This window comes from Pygocentrus nattereri, chromosome 13 (assembly GCF_015220715.1).
Source record: "Pygocentrus nattereri isolate fPygNat1 chromosome 13, fPygNat1.pri, whole genome shotgun sequence".
NCBI lineage: Eukaryota > Metazoa > Chordata > Actinopteri > Characiformes > Serrasalmidae > Pygocentrus > Pygocentrus nattereri.
The window spans coordinates 7,745,083-7,765,680 of record NC_051223.1 but is presented as its reverse complement, the minus strand read 5'-3'; the positions used below and the strand labels follow the sequence as shown (position 1 = coordinate 7,765,680).

Below are 20,598 nucleotides of genomic sequence, written 5' to 3'. Positions count from 1 at the left end.
ATAATGTTAGCAGACCAAAATGTTACCTGCTAACTAACACCACAGACTTTAATTTTGACCCCTTAAAAAGCTAGCTCTAATTTTTTATATCCAGTTTGCTTTAGTGCGTTGTTTTGCGGCTCCACAGCAGAACTAGATTTTCTAGGTAAAACTAAATCAGTAAAATAAAGCTCTGCTGATCGTTCAACACAGTAAATGATCAGTTACATTCTGTTCATTTAAGGTGGAATGGGGAAAAAAGCAAAGCTGGCGCATGAGAAGCGATTTCAGCCTCGCAAAAAGACGAACACTGAGAGGTTTTACTAGAAACTTCTACTTTTGTGGAACGTTTCCTGCCAGAGATGAGAGAAAAGCAGCTATAGCTGAGCTAAAGCTTAAAGCAGAGAAAAATCACTCTGTGTTTTTTCACATCTCATCAATATTTTTTATCCTATACTAGAACATCAGCACATACTGAGACACGTTTACCGCCCAGATGAAATGGACATAAAATGAAAGGATAAAATGGCTCTTCTCAACATTTGGGTTGCAATTCCTTGGCTAGAAATAACTGGCATTGCCAAGACGGCCACTGAGTGAACTGACTTTCCTATAAGGACTTTCTCGCCATGTATTCATGTTTATAAAGTAACTTCAACAATCCTAGTGAATGGCTAATATTGGGTAACGCCGGATGTCTAGGAGCCTAATAAGCCAGAATAGTCCACAATGGAGCAGTGCAGCTAGAGGCCTACGTGAGTTATCACTTTATTAATATTCCTGGCTACCAGGTCACTACTGATTACAACATACTGTGACCCAGAAGTCACCTGTGATCATTAGACTTGGACCTTGAATTCTGTAATTGCGGAAAATTAAAGAGGGCTAAGCAACCTTGCAAATGCCCCCATTTAATAATCATTCATGTTTGTTGTGCTGTTTTGGTGAAGTGAGCCACGGTACTGGTACTTTGTGTCCCAGTGAGTCCCTTTTAAGATTAAAAATCCTTTTTGCAACGCAGTCCTGGCCAAGATACAAAGCGCAGATAATCTGATATATCCCCTCCAATGGGAGTGTCTTCTTGCACTGTATTATTCATTATGCGCTTTATGTGCACCACCTTTTGTCAGACTGTGTGTTCCTGCTGCAAAAACCACTTCTTTCACATTCCAGTTACTCGCTTGATTAGATTCAACTTTAATGAGTGTGTTTACATGCTCTTCATAATCCAATAACTGCGGAAAATCAGATTTTGTCAGTAATGCAATCAAGGCATTTACCTGCACTTGAGTAATAAGATAATGGGGAAACTCTACGTCTACATGAGTCAGTAATCAGATTTCTGCTTCGCAACCAGTCAGTAAACTCACTGAAGACGTGACGTAAATGTAACGTAAAACTCAAACTTAATGCCGTTTTTTTGTTTTCTTTTAACATTGCACCAGTTTACCTGAAAATATGAACACACATCATCTAGAAGATGAAGAATATTTAAATCCTTCATTTCTTGTTTGGTTTCAGTGTTTTGCTGTGGCTTGTGGGCAACGCTGCTCGCTTATTTCCAGCACCGCGGTTCACATGCAATGAGAAATCTGACTACTGAGGTAAAATCCAGCCTCTTTATCCAATTTCTTAATCGGACTTCCAGATTGGAGTATGGTGTTTACATGACCACTTGAATAATCTGATAACTGTAGAAATCTGATTATGATCGGACTATTGGGTGCATTAATACGCACTCTGACATGGTAGAGTACACATAAAAAAGCTGATGAAACACAAAATACAGTACTGGGGTATAGAGAATGCACATGTAAGTCTGTATGTACTGTATATGTCAATTTGGTTACCAGAATGTTGTATTACAAAAATGATGCAAGAACAGGTGGAACAAAGGAAGAACACAATGATCTTAGCATTATTTGGCTAGACATCCTCAAAGCCAACAATATATGGGTTTTACAGTATGTCCTGTAACTTGCTGGCACCTCCAACCAAGTAGAAATTAGGTTGAAAGGGAAGTCGTCTGGGACTTCTTGAGCTTTCCCCATCAGTAATTTCTCTACGTCAGTGACCCGTTCAAAGTCCTTCACTGGGTGCCAGAGACATAACTGCCATATTGAGACAACTTCAATTGCATGTGTCAGAAGCAGTTACACTGTCAGCTTTCTTAAAATCTACTTAGGTGTTTGTGACCATCCCTTCACCCCTTGATTTACAGTAAGTATGATTTTTTTGTTAATAATGACTTGCTAGAATGTGGTTTGAGTGAACCAGTTACGTGTAATACAAAGGTGAGTATCCTTCTACCGGTGCTGGATCTTTTAAAAACGCACTTAAAATGGAGAAATCTGTGATTTCTATATTGAAAAGTGGCAGACATTGAGGATCATTTTTGTTTCAGGACTTCATAAAACATCAATATTTTTATGTGAGAATCGATTCTCAAAAGGAAACATCAGGTTCATGCACACTGACTTCAGTGTTTCAAGTTATCCTGGAAAGTAAACTCTGTCTTTTAATACATTTTGTCTGTTTTTCTCTTTCGTAGGTAAAAAGCATCTGCTGGAAAAATGGAATATAACTATATAAAGTAAGCTCCAAATTTTTTTACATGTATTTTGAAAGTATGTCAGATACAGTGATTAGTATACAACTTTCAATAATCAACAGGCCTATTTGGGCTTAGTGGTCTGCACTCTAATATTAAAATTATGATACTAATGCTCACTAGTTTAGGTTTGTCTAGGGTTATTACAGTACTGTACTGTGACTGTTTTACAGTTTTTTGGCCGGCATAAAAGTAAGCAATACAGGTTCCAAATGCTGCATAATGGATGTGAAGCAATGTAATAAGTACCTTTAAGTTTAGTATTTGGGTCATTCTCCATTTCCAGTGCTTAAAATATGAGGCTCAGTTCCAAAAGTCAGTACATTTACACAGTTAAATAATATTTTCCCTTTATGATTCTCCGATTTGACTTTTTTTTATCCTGTTTCATAGTCGCTCTGCATCTGTAAAGCAGCTCCTCACAAAACCACTTTTCAACATTTGAGAAGACATTTTTAATATAAAACAATATTTTTAAGAGGTTTAACTCAGGACTTTGTATGAAATTATTATTAGACTACATTTAAAAATCTGTTTTTTATTTAAGAAATTATTGTTTTACATTCTAACGCAGTATGTTCAGCTCTATTAAACTGCCTCTTTGGGCCGAGGCTCATCAGAGACAAAGCATCTCGAGGCCTAAGAAGGCGAGACACACTTCTCACTAATTCATTTATTAACTATTTATCAGGCAGCTCAGAACTTCTGTGTCACTGGTGTTAAGTGCTTTAATAGCTGGTTAACTAAAATTTTGTCAAAATAATGTCGTACATCACTTTTTTACTGATTTTAAATACACAAGGTCAGCTAATCATTAGCGAGTCAGCGAATTTACAGAATCCTCAGTTTTAACCAGAATGTCACCGGAGTCACCGTCACTCGTGTTACACCTCCTTCATACGACACCAGTGACTGTAAAACATGCTTGAATTAAGCGTATATGATGATAGGAGATGTTAATGGACATATTAAGATTATTTAGTTTTGGGATGAAAGAAATAGATTTTTAAACCTGTATTTACACTCCAAATGGAGAATGACCCACTTGGATTTTCAGCAAGCAAGACTTTATGAATTCAAAATGATCATAAGAGCAAATATAAGAAATTTGATTTCTTGCTATGCTTGCTTGTACATGGTTTTCAGGGCTAATCTTTCCACAGCTTAACTACTGACTGACTGACTGACAGACAGACAGACAGACAGACAGACACACATACATAGATAGATAGATAGATAGATAGATAGATAGATAGATAGATAGATAGATAGATAGACACAGACAGACAGATTGACAGACAGACAGACAGACAGACAGACAGATAGATAGATAGATAGATAGATAGATAGATAGATAGATAGATAGATAGATAGATAGATAGATAGATAGATAGACCAAGAGGTAGCTAGATAAATAGATAGACAGACAAACAGAAAGACGGATAGATAGATCCAGTGTTACAGTAGCAGGACATATAATTGCACATAAACCTGAAATACATTAGAGTAAAATATGAGAGAAATATGTTGTGCTTTGGATGCTGGTTTTCCAGCAGGGTGCTGATGCTGCCATATACTGTACTACTTAATTTATACAGAGTGTGACTTGGGGTTCTCAGAGGAAGCTTAGGCAGCCTGGAGTGTGTGTTCAGAGCACACAGCAGCTTTACGTCCACCAACTTCACTGGGAGAAACAGTTCTGACTCTGGCTCTCTAGCTCACTACAACAACACACAGCCCGGGCAGTTCTGAGCCCCGTCCTGCACAACAAAAGAACCAAGTATATCAACTGCTAGAGAACTAAACAATCTAAAATTAGCATGAACAATCACTTCCTTAACAGGCTACCCCTTTATCTTTTAACTGACAGCCTAAGATCATTCAACCAATATCTGTGAATAGATTGAAGTATGAAAGAAGAATGAAATCAAATTTAAAAAAAGAAAGCAGCTTAGAGGAACTATGTCTTTCTAATTGAACTATATTTATTTACATTTTGTAAAAACTATTTAGTGAAGATCATACATGTTGTTAATAAACCATTAAGGTGTTAACATTTCAGAGTGGTATAAAGTGAGGAAGTTCTAGAGAAGGTTGCTGAGTCAGAACTGTTCACAGTGGTTGTGAGCCAGACGTCCACCTCTAAAAGCTCCCTCACAAACTTTATGTGAATTACTACTATAAAATGTTAACATATAATGATAATTATACATGGTCTGATGCCCAAGACACTTTTATGGTAGTTTTGAGGCATGTATTTAGCCTAAAATGTATTTTTTATCTATTGATGGCGGAGCGATACCACAGGGTGTTGTAAGGCAAAATAGTCCTAACAGAAGACTTCGCATTTTAATTTTACCATCAACATCCATATTAAACTCACAAGACTGGTGGTTCTAGACAGTAAATAAAATGGCTATATTCCTGTTGTAGCCATGGGGACCCCTGGTTCCATTCACCACCACTTCGATTCATAGAAATCTTTACAATCAACCATTTCACACCAAACCATCCTGAATGACTGTTTATGCTCAATAAATTATGCAGACATTTTCCCCATTAAATATAATATATGCCTGAGAAAGAAAACAGTCAGTACTCCAATAATTTGGGTGGGAAGGACAAGGTCAGATACAAAGAACCCCAAGTATCAATATTTCATTATTGAGTCATTATTAATTTATTTAAGTCATAATTTAGACATTATTTTGACACTTTTCTCTTGAGGAACGTTCCTGCTGTTGTTTTTGTGGATTTCCATTATGAGCCTTAACTACTTAGTTTTGATTCTTCTGAGTTCTCGAATAGATGTGACTTAAGGTTTCTTTCCCATATTGTCCAGGATCATCATGATACCAATTTTCATCTGCATCCTATTGGTCATACTGAAAGCCTGCTGGAAGTGTTGCTTTTCGAGAACAACAAACAACGATGAGCACTTAGAGACCCCGATCTATGTTATTCCCATCTCTATTAATGCTGTAGAAGATTATAGCTCTGATGAAGACTCAGTAGCGAGTGTGGACCCATATGCACCTCCTTCATACGATTCCCTCGACCCCCCTCCACTGTACTCAGAGGTAATGACCATCTACTGGAAACCCAGTAAGGCCCTGAGCAAAAGTCAGATACCACTTTTCTTTTATTTCCAGTTAAAATGGAAAAAGCCACAAACTAAATATAACATCAAGGTTTTCAGTGTCACTCTTTAACTTCATTCCAGCTTCCATTCTTTTCAGGAGACTCACTTTCAGTTTCTCAAAGAATCTGCAGACTCGCCTCCAAAGTTCAATCTTAGAAATTGGTTTATCACTTACTGGTGTAATGATGTTGAGGTCTGGACTCTGTGGTGGTTAATCCACTGTCCTGAGAATATCAGCAGCTTGATTATCTCTTCTATGTCAAAGATGAAAGCTTTAAATGCTGTTTAAGTGCTGAGGGAGGCAGTTTTGGTTTCTACCAGGTCTTCCAGGCGGTTGCTAGGAGTCCTATTTTCTATGTAGCTTTTAATAATTTTCGAATGATCCTGTTTTTTTCTCCATTCTTTTTCAAGTTGTCTATCTCTAACCTCTTCCAATATCTCATGAATATGCATAACTTGAACTTAATGGCCATTTTGACCTGAAATGACTTGCACAACAGGTAGCACTGATGCAGATGAGTAGAACTTGCTTTGTTTACGCAGTTACTTTATTGGCTAGTATAATGCAAATGTGATCATACTGACTGGTCGATTAGTGATGCCAATGGGAGGCCTAGTGATGGACCAGGCAGCATGATCTTGTTTGCATTATGCTGTCTAGCCCTTATAAATAATAAATAATAATAATTATATATATATTATATATATATATATATATTTTTTTTTATAGCACAAGGTCAATTAAGGGGTGCCTTACAGACAAATTTCATAAAAAGTTCATAAAAGAAGAGCTTTAAGATTCTACTTAGAATAGAATTTCTTAAAACAAAATCCATAAAACTAATTTAAAAGGAAATGTCATAAAATTACACGTAAAAGATCCAGAGTTCAGGAGAATAATTCATCAGCTTCTCATTCTACTTGTCCTGTTCCTTAAATCTGGCAGCTAGCGCCTCAGGCACCATTTAAGGTGGAACAGGAACATTTGAACAAGAATCTGGTGAATGAGAAGCAACTTCAGCCTCACAAAAAGTTGAACGCTGAGAGACATTTTACAGGAAACTTCCACTTTTGAGGAAAAGTTTCCTGCTGGAGATGCGAGAAAAGCCTATATTAGCATATTAGCGCATACTGAGCTATACTTGCAGCCAAGAAAGTAAAATGGATGTAAAATGTTGTGGCTCCCAGGTGGTTTGATTTTTATTTAAAAGACAAAATAGCTCTTCTTAACTTTTGGGTTGCGACTCCTAGGTTAGGCATCGAAAAGTTGAGAGAATAGGAACAAACAACACAGACACTTTAAAATAGTCTAAAAAGCACAGCCAGTCCACCGTCTCTTCCCGATTTACATGCTGTTTAATAATACACTGCCTGGTGGAGATCATTCATCAACTGATGGCAGTACAGTTAGCAACAGTGTGGGTTCATTTATCAATAAATGTTCACACTTTTTTATTTTTTCCATTTCCAGCAGAAACTAAGCATTCCTGATGGACCACCACCAGCATACTCACAGCTGGAGATCCCAGCAGGTTCAGCAAACCATTTCAGTTTGTCCTCACCTTCAGAACCAGAACAAAGCTTCCATTATGATGATTAACCAACATCAGAATCTTCCAGCGAAAAGCCATAATGAACACAAAAGCCTGCAAATGTCTGAGTTCACAGGCATTTTAATGCATAGATTTATAGTTTTGTACTATGTTGAGGGAACACTGTGTGATGTCTATGTAAAAAGTTTACAGTTACTCTTCAAATTATTCAAATGTGCCTCTGTATAGTCCTTGGATTATGTCTTGCCTTTGTTTATGTACTTGATACAAATGCACTTTACAACTTTGTATTATGTCTGTGTTGCAAATAAAAGGGTAACGTCACGAACGGCAGGCTCTGCCTGAAGGTTGGAGAAAGGCCCAACGAGACTTTACCAGCGATGATGAGGAAACTTTGCCTTGGTAATTATTATAAAGATTGCAATTGATCATTTACCAAAGGTACGTGCAGTAACATCTGAGTAAGTTCAGTTTATTACCCATCATAAAGATTCGCTGGTTGAAAGTAGTACAACTACAGATGAATTGAACCTACAGATTAACTTTTATCAGTGTTACAGAAATCAGCACATGATCTGGAGCCGACCATAAAAACTTTTAGAACTCTGACAACCTGAAGGAGTTTTTGTTAGAGTAGAAGTCAAATTAATTACAAATATATAAACGTAAAAATACTAATGTGAAATTGCAACATACTAAATAATGCCAAATAGTGCAAGAAAATAATGAATAGAAATACTATCTTAATTTAGCATAATATTTGATTTGATTTAATGACGGATGAATTCTGATGACGAGTTATTTTCACAAAAATAATGAATTGAATGATACATTTTTTCTATATTTTTTGCTATGTCTGCTATACTTTCTAGACATCGTGACATACTAAGCCAAAATTTGAATAAATTAATTACAGTTGGTAACTTGAGTGATAAAACTTAACAGATGTTAAACTTTCTTCACAAAAAGTAAATGAATAAAATTTAAATTTTCAAAAAAAGAGTAAAGTCCATATTCATATGGTCCGTTCAGGGGGTCATTCCATGCACAGCAGTTGTGTGGACGAAAATGCCTTGTTGATGTGAGAGGTCAGAGGAGAATGGGCAGACTGGTTCCAGATGATAGAAAGGCAACAGTAACTCAAATAACCACCCAAAATCTCTGAGGAACGTTTCCAACACCTTGTTGAAAGTGCCACAAAGAATTAAGGCAGTTCTGAAGGGAAAAGGGGGTCCAACCATTTCCTAGCAAGGTGTACCTAATAAAGTGGCTGGTGAGTGTGTGTGTGTGTATATATATATATATATATATATATATATATATATATATATATATATATATATATATATATATATATATATAAACAGAAATTAAACATAATTGTATTTCTTAATAATTAATTAATAATTAATATAATTCTTTATTAGGGCATTTGCAGCTGCAGAGTCATGAAATCTAGCCAGAAATGTACTGATGATGCTGTAAATTAGAGATCTGTGATATTTTGTTTTTAATATTAGATTTGATATTTTAATTAAATTTTATTGGTGAAACATCAAATCAAGACTCTAGTAGTTTAGTTAAGTTCAACAGCGCATTACTGACTGAAGCAATTGTCAGTTGTGTTACACTTTCAAAACTCAACTTAAACTTAAATACTAGAAATCTTAACTAAAGAATTCTAGCATTTTAGCGCAACAGGGTTTTGCATTTCTGTTTTAGTCAACCTGTAATAAAGCTCAGCAACCTGCTACTGCTAGTTTAGCAGTGTCTGCAAAGCTGATAGTAGAGGCGGAGGTGCTGCGGGCCAGAGGTGAACTCTCTTATATAACACGCCTACTAAACCTAGCAATGAACAGATGAGTTGAACAGCAATTCCCCACCCCTGCATGACAGCACGCACCCATTCAAATCTCAGAAATTGCTGTCACATGAGAGATGTCTGACATTATAGATCTCCGAGTTACTTCTAAATATTGATGCTTTATCTGTGAGAAACTCATAAATCCGCACCTCCTATTGTCTTTCATCAGTCAAATGATGTCCAGTGGTCAGTCCTCACTGTAATTATAAGGGCATTAAACACCTGCATTTGAAGAAACTCTTATGGAAGCTTATTTCTGTCGGACAGAGGAGAAAAAAAAATCTGTTTCTAACAGCAGTATATCAAAAATTTGACATACTATTTTGAAAAAATGTCATTTTTCCTCATAGTTTTGATATTTATACTTTTTATAGTTTTTAAGACAAAATTTTGAGATACCATACCAAACTGTCATTATTTTGTCATAATAAGTCAAAAAATTCAGGAAAAGTCATTCATTATATTGACATAATAACTCAAAACAAAGAAAATTCACTCATTAATTTTCTCTTGAAAATTATAATTATTTCGAGATAGTCAAAATTCTGATTTACGTTTTAAGATATTAAGTCAACATTTTGAGAAAATTTCATTATTTTGGCACAGTATATAAATGTGAGAAAACTCATTGTTTCAACACAGAAGGTAAACAAATCAGGAAAAGTATTGATGCAATTTTTTTTTCTCTACCTGTCAGAAATGAGCATCTACAGATTCAGCACATCGCCTGGAGGTCATGATGATTTTCTAGCTGATGAAAATAGTTCAGGTCATCATAACTCGAGTTTCATGCTTGTGAAAACCACCTTAAAAAGCAGATCTAGAATCAGGATGTAATTTACACTTGTATTAGAACTGAACGAGAAATAAGGACAAGTCCAGAAACACAGCAGGGAAACAGGAACAACAGCAGATTCTTATATATAAAAAAAGCTAAGAACTGATCAATAACCTATTTCAGAATATTCAAGTTTATTAGACTCATGACTAGATTATGACTTTTCTCACTCACCAAAATACAACCAAATGAAACCGAAGTAATCTGAAAAAAGCATGTTCTTTTCTGTGGTTCCCTTTGGCTTGGGTATCAAATAACGAAAAAGGGACGATTGGCTGAACTCGCAAGACACTTATTGCTACCTTGTTTTTCTCTAGTAAATGAAAAGCACGTTTGTACTAAGTACCATTCGTCAATGTTAGATAATCTCTAGTTATTTACAGTCGGCATGAAATAAATCTAAATCACAACATGTACAAGAGTATTTCCCAACAGGGACACGTCGTTTTCTCCTATTCCATCTTCATCATCTCAAACCTACATTTTTTTTATTTGCCAAAATTAAAGCCACAAGTGCTAAAACAGTATTTTCAGATCACAGCATCTGTACAAATATACAGTGTTGACGACCAACATGTACAGTATTGTTCAGTCCCGAATATCTACCACACCTTCAAACGGACGCACGAGTATATCTGATTTGTTCTTCTCTGTACAGAGTAATAAATATTCTTTATAGTACCCTTTCAGCAGTCTTTGTGCAACAACTTACGTGAGGTAAACTGCTTGGCTCCCACGCATCGCACTGCTTGCTATTGAGGCCAAATGTTCATATAGGAGAACACATAGGGCCTCAGTGATGTCCTGTCCTACTACCAAACATCTGAAAGTATTTCTAGTAGCGCAAATTCTCTTGTTTGCTGTTTATTAAAACCAACCAGGCTGTACATAATTATGTCACTCACTCATATGAAGGATCCCTTCGAGGCCTTCAGTCTGCTGAAAGTCTCTGATCTTTCCTGTCTCACCTGAACCTGACTCAGAAAACCCAGTTCACAGGCACCCACTGCTGATCTGTGCTCAGTCTCTCTAGCGCCACCTTCAGGCTGCGATACGCTCCGTCCAGGTTATCGTTAACAATAGTGAGGTCAAAATAATGACCGTAGGCCCTCTGGATCCTCTCGCTCTCATCTACTGTCCGCTTAAGTTCCGAGTCCTGCAAAGAAAGTGAGAGAGAGAAAATACAAGATTCAGTGTTTACAGCCATACATGCCAAGCTGTTCAGAATGGGAGCTTATATATGGATTTATTTACTTATTTCAACACTTGTTGTCCATTTGATCAGCTCCACTGACCACACAGGAGCACTTTATAGTTCTACAGTTACAGACTGTAGTCCATCTGTTTCTCTGATACTTTGTTACCCTCTTCTTCAGTGGTCAGGACCCCCACAGAGTAGGTATTATTTGGTTGGTGGGTCATAATCAACACCACAGTGACACTGATGTGGTGGTGTGTTAGTGTGTGTTGTGCTGGTCTGAGTAAATCAGACACAGCAGTGCTGCTGGAACTTTTAGACCCTGTGTCCACTCACTGTCCACTCAATTAGATACAACTACCTTGTTGGTCCACCTTGTAGATGTAATATCAGTGACAACAACTCATCTGCTGCTGCACAGGCTGTGTTGGTCATCCTCTAGTTCTGAGTCCAGCAGTGACACTGAGGTGTTTAAAAACTCCAGCAGCACTGCTGTGTCTCATCCACTCAGACCAGCACAACACACACTAACACACCACCACCACATCAGGGTTACTGCAGTGCTGAGAATGATCCACCACCCAAATAGTACCTGCTCTGTGTTGGTCCTGTGGGGGGTCCTCACCATTCAAGCACAGGGTGAAACGGGGCTTTTACAGGACCACAAAGTGCACCTATATAGTAGGTGGAGCTGATAAAATGGACAATGAGTGTAGAAACCGAGAGGGGTTTAATATGAAGTGGCCGGTCGGTGTGCATATATAGAAGATAGCTAACACAAACCATACAAAGCTACAGGTTTATAATAAGGGACCTTCTGCAATGTCCTTTTATAACCTGTGTCAGACAGAAATTCCATATGTGTCTATGTACATGAAAAGCAACCCTAGAAAACCAAACTTACTGTGAGTTGTTTGGTGATGACACCAGCCTCAATAGCAGATCTGTTCATGTCCTTCAGAACCTCAAAGTCAGGAGCTTCGATGAACACAACGTACGGGAGAAACTCTGACGTCCTGAGGACTTTGAGAGCCTGCAAAACCACAGCAATTACACATGCAGTTAAGGCTAGCTTTAGTCCTGCTCAAAAAGCTCTTTCATAGATGACAGTGGAGAATCACTATTAGAAACTCTTTAGCTGTATTTTAGAAAATGTTCTCTATAATTACATGGTTAATATGTAGACAAAGCCATTCAAAGTGGTTTGGTGTGAAATGCTGAGTTCTAGAGAATGGTGATAGGAACCAGATGTCCACCTCTAAATGCTTTTGAATTCACTGCCTGATGCCTTGGACGTTGTTTTATGTGTATGAAGTTTTGGCCTAAAACATTTTTGTAGTGCATTCTTTGTAGAGAGATATATGCAGGGTGCTGCAAGGCAAAATACATCCCCAAAGAAAACTTATTTTTCATATTTTTCACTATTTTACCATCAGCAACATTCCATATATAAACTTAGAAGACTGGTGGTTTGGATAGTAATAAAATGTCTATATTTGTGTTGTAGTCATAGTGATCCCTGGTTCCATTCACCACCACTGTAAAGACAGAAATCTGAGACTCTACAATCAACCACTTCAACTACAGCATTTTGCAGACATTTTGAAGAATCGGTGGAATTCTCCCTTCACAACCCAATGTGCTTTGAGGCAACTGTGTAATAACTTAAGCATGCAGGTTGCATGCTAACTGGTGGAGTATACACTCAGAGGCCACTTTATTAGGTACAGTTCAGTTGAGTGTTAACACAAATAGCTAATCAGCCAATCGCATGGCCACAACTCAACGCATTTAGGCATGTACAGGTGGTCAAGACAACGTGCTGAAGTGCAGACAGAACGGGGAAGAAAGGTGATTAAAGTGACTTTGAACGTGGCGTGGTTGTTGGTGCCAGACGGGCCGGTCTGAGTTTTTCAGGAACTGCTGATCTACTGGGATTTTCACGCACAACCATCTCTAGGGTTTACAGAGAACGGTCCGAAAAAGAAGAAATATCCAGTGAACGGCAGTTGGGTGGCCGAAAATGCCTTGTTGATGTGAGAGGTCAGAGGAGAATGGGCAAAATCTCTGAAGAATGTTTCCAACACCTTGTTGAAAGTATGACATGAAGAATTAAGGCAGTTCTGAAGGCAAAAGGGAGTCCAACCTTTTACTAGCAATGTGTACCTAATAAAGTGGCAAGTGAGTGTAAGATTCCATTGCTTCTTAGCTACATAAGCCTCGTAGCTACAGTGTAAAATTAAGGAAGCAAACTTTAATCATCAAAAATACAATATGTCTTGGCTGACCGGCTACATCTTGGGTAAGGGGTAAATTGTGTAAACTCGATTTTGGGCCACACTATCACTTTCAAGGTTCCATTCACAGTTTCTGTCCAACAGGTGGTGCTAATGAGCTGCCATTCAGAGTCACTGGACTTGTTTGTGATGAACAGCGTCTTGTATTAGCAGTCAGAGAGATGTAGGCTGGTATCAGTTTGGGGGGGAAGAGCTGAAAAGAGAGCCATCAAGCCAGATAGCTTTACTGGCAGAACCCCACGTAAGCCAGCAGATCTCAAGGCGAGCGGTCGGTGCAGCATTAAGTCGAATAACCCTAATGAATCTGATAAGAAGATAAGCTGATTTCTGCCCAATCAACACAATGTCATGGTAAGGGACAGCACCTGTGGGTTGACGTCCAGGATGCAGACTTTTCCCAAGTCCACCACTTCATGAATGGAGTTGATTTTGGTGCCGTACAGATTGCTGTCGTACTCCCCATGCTCCAGGAAACGGCCGTTTTTAATGTCCGCCTCCATTTCACTTCGAGACATGAAGAGATACATCTGCCCCTCCTTCTCGTCCACTTTAGGCTTGCGAGATGTGTCTGTGGACACAGCAAGTAAAGAAACCGTCACGGCTTTATGAAGTAGAAGCCCAACTCTGACTTTGCAGATGTGTATTTTTGTGGGTGGACACTCACAGGGTGTTGTGGTTCCATAGCGGTGTGGTTCTGACACCAGCAGTTTGTTCTTCAGGCTACGCCGGCCCACTCCCTGAGCTCCAATCAGTACCAGAGTCTTCCTCCTGAACGGAGGTACCTTCGCCACCTCCTCATAGATCCGCAGCTCATGCCTGTCGAACTCTGAGCAAGCAAACAAACCTCGCTCTCGCTATAATGCACATTTACTTTTGTTGTGAAAAATAAATAAATCACAATTTGCCATAACCTTAAAAAATGAAACAAGCAAATAACTACTTTCATGGTATAAACCCAGAACTGACATCCAGTGAGAGCAACAGTGGCTGCATGTTCAAACCATTGAGAGTATATATCACATACATCATATATACAGTCAATAGTTCAACTCCTCTATGACTGAAGCCTCTCACTCTCTGTGGATTCTTAATGCATTGGAGGATCTTGAAGGGAACTGGAGCTCCACCAAGCTGTAGCTTTTGTTAGTTTGCAACTTGTTGATTTAGTTCTGATTACCTCCCCAAAAACTGCTTGTATGAAGCTGGTAAGCATAGCCATCATGTCATCATTTGAATATCAATGCTATTGCTCCCTGTGGTGAGTGGAAATGGTCGAAAGCTGCTTTTGTTATATTTTATATAACAAATTTTTATTTTACAGAGTATTTTCCGTACCTTGCCATATCATCATGCAAGCTAAACTACTGCTGACATCATAAGACTGGAAACCTCACCAAAATAACCCATGCAAACCTGCAAGCTTGTCAAACGTGGTAGTGACGTTTTAGTACAGTTTAAGTAGCTGGTTTTGTTATAGAATAGTGTCAAACAGGAATATGTATTCTGACTACTTTTGATATTTATGAATCCACAAGAGTTTAGGGTGACGCAATCATCAATTACAGACAAGTAACCTGATGACGATGCTTAAAAGATGATAGCTGCCTTGTTGGGAAACTGATCAAGAAGTAGAGAGGACTAATTTACTGTTAAATAGTTTGTAAATGTATTAAGAAATTGGGGGAATAGGAAATTGGAGTTTATGTCCCTTTAACAAGTGTGTGGACATGCACTCTAGGAGACTTAGCTTTAGTTCAGGGAACCGAAAAAATGTTGACGTGCAACTTCGACTAGCTTCAGTGTGACTTGGTAAAACTACCAAACTAAAGTGACTGGATAGCAGCTAACTTCAGCCCTTAAACCCTGAAAAGAAGGGAAAGTTACTCTGATCTGCATGTTGACCAGAAAAATTTTTTGGTGGTTTTGATACAAATTACAAAAACTGTAAAAAAATAAGACAACATTTTTTCCAATAGCATCTGCAGCAACTCCAGAGTGAAACCGTTATAACAGCGGAAAACTCCTCAATTTATTAGGTAAATCACATGGGCCAGTTTTGGAAGTCACTCATTTAGAGTTTGCAGTTTGAAGTTCCACCAGTAGGGAGGACTATTAGCATGGAAGTCACCATCATCTGCAATAACATCTATTAAACAAAAGGTGATGTGATTTTTTTCAAAAGATGCTGGGTTACTCAGTATTATATTATTTAATATCTGATTTTTATTAAAGATTTTCATTTAAAAAGTTTATGTAAAAGGCATATAAACTAAAAAAAGAGAAAGCTGGTAAAAGCTGCTGTGAACCATGTCTGTTGGGTGGGAGGTATCATCAACAATTGAGATTTTTTAACATGAAAATATTGTGCTCAATATTTCTACATAGGCCCAGGCCCAAACAGCGAATAACTGAGAAATAAGTGCCTCTTCAGATGAGCTACAACTATAGCTAGTCTGTTGCACTGGATGCTGATGAGGGCTGGTCATCAAAAAGTATTTTCTCCTCAGTGGACAATGTGCAAACTTTTTAGTTTGTCAGAGAAATACGAGTTTGCTTGCTTTTAGCATGGGTATAGATATTAATGCATTCTGGCTACTAAACGCCCTTATAAATCAAAGAACCTCTTGACTTTCAGGACACAGAACAAAATGCATCAGGGTTTCCAACATTTTTCTTTGTCATAGCGGCGATTTTCAAAAACGGCATTCATTTTTCCCATAGAGAAAACCTACTTAGACCCGGAGTTCCTAATACAGGCCTGACACTGACTACAGACTTCAGAGGTCTATTAGCACTCTACAAGTGGTCACTGGTCAGTATCCGGTAGTCACATGGTGGAAGACAAAACAACATGGTTTTGCAGTGCTAGCAGCATCGGCCAGCTCTCAAACACAGACAGCACAAACAGCAGCCTGAACTCAATGACAGCGGAGAAGACACTGGAGGACAGAAAGACAAGGAGCAAGGACAGCCAGATAGCACACAAGAGTTACCTGCATTTTTGGTGGTCAGGTACATCATTTTCTTCTTCTTCTTCCCACCCATGCCTGCACACAGAGGTCCTGCAGACATCAGCACAGACTCAGGTAATACAGACAGTAATGATAGTAGTAGTAATTTTAAAAAGTAACACAATATAATAATATACTGGCCACTTTATTAGAAACCCATATTTTATGACTTGTAGCCCACTGGTTGATCATAATTTGTGTAGGCATCCTCCAGCACATCATCATTTGTCAGTTTCTGACCACAGAGCTGCTCTAGGCTAAGCTAAACTGGCTCATTTATGCTGGTCTAATGCAGATGTGGTGATGCTGGTTGACCAGCATCCAAAACACAAAACATCACTGCTGTCGGAAGAAAACCTCATATCTCGAAAATGTTAAGTTTACAGGAGAAGGAAAAAAAACACACTTTACTGTTAATGTAAGTCAATGGAACCAGACGTCTTTCCAAGCCATTGTGGGTCATTTCTTTTGTCATGAAATTTAAAGACAGTGTAAAGGGCAACAGGTATTTTCGAATTATGTCAAAAACTGAAAAACGACAAAAACGGAAATACGAGGTTTTCTTCTAACAACAGCGCTATGCTGGTCTTGCTCTGTGGTCAGAACAGACCAATGAATGTAGTAGAAAGAGGCTGATAACGTGCAGCGACAATGGGTTAAAATCTGCAAGTGAACACCTACACTCTTAATAAAGATGGTTCTTCAAGGGTTCTACAGTAAAGAAAATACATTTAAATCTATATATAACTATTTCATACTTGAAGGGTTCTCTGCATGATGAAGTGGTCCTTCAGACTGATGGAGAATGTGTTGTATATGGTTCTATATAGAACCTTTTTGAAAATGTTTATATATAGCATCAAAAAGGGTTCTGCCATTGTTACAAGCTTGACATCGTAATAATAACAGAACCCTTTTTGGTGCTAAACCAAACCACATACGACATTCTCCATCAACCTGAAGAACCTTTTGACCATCCAAAGCATGAAATAGTTCTATATGAAACTCATGGTCCTAAACAGAACCATTTTCTATACTAAAGAACCCTCAAAGAACCATCTTTTTAAAGATTGTATATATAACGTACCTATACGGTAATGAAAGGATGGACGGTCTTTAATACCTTAACATCAACTTGAGCTTGCACACATGTGCCAGTAGAGGCCGATGTTAGCTTTTCATTCATTGAAATGACATCATGACAAACGAACAGCCGTCCTAATGAGCATCCGCTTCATAAAGCAGTCGCCCCACAAAATAGAGCAGCGTTAGTGTCACAGGCTTTGAGGTTGAGCGAATGTTCAATGTGTTATTTTTGATTCTGGAGCATCAAGAAGGAGCCACACCAGGATCGGCATTAGCATGAGGCAGAAGTTGCAGCTGTGCTGATGTGACAGTCAGTCAAAGGATTAATGAGCTTGGCGAGGCCTCGTTCAGCGCTGTGCTCGTGTTTATTTCCCGCTGCATTCGCTCTCACCAGTTTTGCAAAAAAGATTATTCAAAATTAAATGCAACGTTTTCCCCTTAACACAAATGACAGGACCGGCAAAGACACATCTGGGCCCAATCCCATTTTCCTCCTCACCCCTACAACTGAGCCCTTCGCCCTCCGTTTTTTGTGTTCACGTCTAGGGGTGTCCTGAGTCTTATTGAGATGGAGGGGTGGGGTGAAGTGTTGGGGCTACATGACCCTCCAAATGGAGGTTTTTCAGAGACTCCAAACTGAGTGACACGAGAAAAAAAGAAAAACCAGCAGGATGGAGCACAAGAGACCAAAGAAACCCACAAATGTGAGAATGTTCTCTGTTAAAGATTACGATAACCACTGTTTTATCTTAGTTTGATGTCGTTTCAATATATTACGGGTCTTTTCTTCATAACAAGCATAAAAAAAACCACTAGTACTATGCTAACGTCTGGGTAGCTAGTTAGCTAAGTTTCCAGTTACGGAGCAGTGCTAGCGGCCTGTTAATGAAGTGGTGTTTTCTTTGAGGGTCCCATTTGTGACTCAGTTGCGAGGTGCAAGGTGACACTTAAAAACAAGGGGTAGGGGTAAAAATAAGAAATAGGACTCGGCCCTGGCGTCTGAAGTTTGCTTCTTTAGCTGTACATTGAAGCAGCGAGGCTAATATAGCTTGCACTGATTAAACAGCACTGAGTAGCGTGTTGCTAACTGCACGCCTAAATCACCTCACGCTCGTCTAAAACTGTGTGGAGCTGTTTAGTAATCTCTAATAAAAATATTTCTAATACTGTATGACACACTGTTGTCTATAAGCTTTTTAGCCTGTCGCAAAAACTTCTCATTGTGGCTAAGCTAATAATGTGGCTTATCTTCATCAGCAATCAATTAAGGCTACTGATGCTAACTAGCCTAATTCATGCTAAAGCAACCTAAATGCAAGTAAAGCCACTTGAATGAACACCAAAAATAAGGGTAACAGTAGGACAACCCTGTAATGACTGCATGTTAGTAGTGTGTATTTTATTGATTTATTCATTCATTTCTTTATTTATTTATTACCCTTCCCAAAAAATTACAAAATCCATGGTATGCAATTACCATTAAGATCATTTTCAAAGTACTACTAAACTTAATTTGGGGGAAAAAAATTATATATATATATATATATATATATATATATATATATGAATATAATTTTTCGTGACTTTTGGGAGCATTGGGATTGTTGTTCTGTGCCTGAAGGATCAAAACAAAAAACCTGCGTAGCTCAGCAAACTAAAAACAGCCACAAGTCTGAATTGAATTTAGACAACAGAAACCGAAGCGAACAAGCTGAACTAAGTTTACAGAAAAGCAAAATTTGAATTTTCCTTTCCACTGCTCCACCATTTAAGGTGGAAAGGAAAATTCAAATAAGAAGCAGGCAAATAAAGTTAACTTTATGTTAACTGAATGCTGTGGTTGTTTTACCTCCAGAAACAGAAGAAACTGTTCAAACAGAGAAGCTGTGCTTCTTTTGTTTTCCTATCATGAGGAAAATGATCAGTGTGATCAGAACTTTCTCCAGTAAGAGATTAAGAGCTGAGCTGGGCTTGTTGCTCTTGATGCTTCGCTTATTTCTAGCTTACAGAGGCGAACTTGAACTTCAACGCTTCTCTTGTATTTCACAATAAAATACGCCAAGCATAAACACGGTAAGAGACATTTGAGGAAGCGGATCTCAAGTCCAGTCAGAATCACTGGTGTTCAAGTCAAAATCACGACTCGTGAGTCTTTCTCGACTTTGTCGAGTTGAATCTCAAATCATCAAATTCATGACTCCAAGTCATATGACTTGAGTCAACACCTCTGTTACTAAGAATTAAAATTCTTGATGAGCATACATGAAGACCAAAATCCTCACCTCCTTCAACACGGGGACCAATGCTTTAGATCATTTAAAACCACCACTGGTTGCACCTACTCTTAGTCTATTATGTTTGCATTCATTTGTTGCCATGTATCAGTGATCAACACTGTTTGAGCAGTTCTTTCTGACCACCAGTGGAGATGGATCTAGTGGTCAGATGAAAGCAGTGTTGTGCTCGTACCTGCAGTGTTGAGCTCCAGATCTCTCTTCACGAAGGCCTTCCTCTTCTCCTCCAGCAGCTGGCTGGGGATCAGTCCAGCACTGCCGCCCTCCAGATGACACGCCTGCAGCACAAACAGAGATGCAGCAAAATTCAACACCACCATCGAAAGTTTGTGGACCCAAAAGAACATTGGCGATTGTTTTGTTGACCACACATTACACATTTAATCAAAAAGGGTTTCTTCTTAATTGTAAAAACGTCAATGTTTACCAGTTTGTGTGAATTGAGGGACAATGCCCATTTCACAAAATGATAAATGCAGGTACAAAATAAGCTAAGGGAACCCTTCGCTTACTTTCTCCATAATGGACCAAGTCAGTGACAGTGTTAACCAATTAACCAATGACAACGAATATACAAACTGATGTTTTAAAGAGGGGCTAACATAAATAACGTGAGGACACTACTGCTAAAGGAGGTACCACACGTTACTCTCTGTCACATACGCACAGTACTGTGCAAAAGTCCGAGAATTTCTAGTCGAAACGGCCATTAAATACACCTGGGG

General features: G+C 38.4%; 1 protein-coding gene across 5 annotated transcripts in view; it reads right to left on the bottom strand.

Annotated features, from left to right (window-relative positions):
- Window positions 1-10,104: 10,104 nt before the first annotated feature.
- mpp2b (membrane protein, palmitoylated 2b (MAGUK p55 subfamily member 2)) overlaps window positions 10,105-20,598 on the bottom strand; it is an 82,333-nt gene continuing 71,839 nt past the window's right edge. For 4 of the 5 annotated variants that reach the window (XM_017682074.2, XM_037544399.1, XM_017682071.2 and 1 more), the window contains 6 exons: window positions 20,049-20,151; window positions 16,476-16,544; window positions 14,147-14,308; window positions 13,848-14,050; window positions 12,090-12,218; window positions 10,105-11,143 (listed from right to left, as the gene is read on the bottom strand). In XM_017682074.2, coding sequence (XP_017537563.1) covers window positions 10,967-11,143; window positions 12,090-12,218; window positions 13,848-14,050; window positions 14,147-14,308; window positions 16,476-16,544; window positions 20,049-20,151 — 843 coding nt within the window. In that variant the 3' untranslated portion in view covers window positions 10,105-10,966. The remainder of the gene's footprint in view (window positions 11,144-12,089; window positions 12,219-13,847; window positions 14,051-14,146; window positions 14,309-16,475; window positions 16,545-20,048; window positions 20,152-20,598) is intronic. The other variant, XM_017682072.2, reaches the window with a different exon arrangement.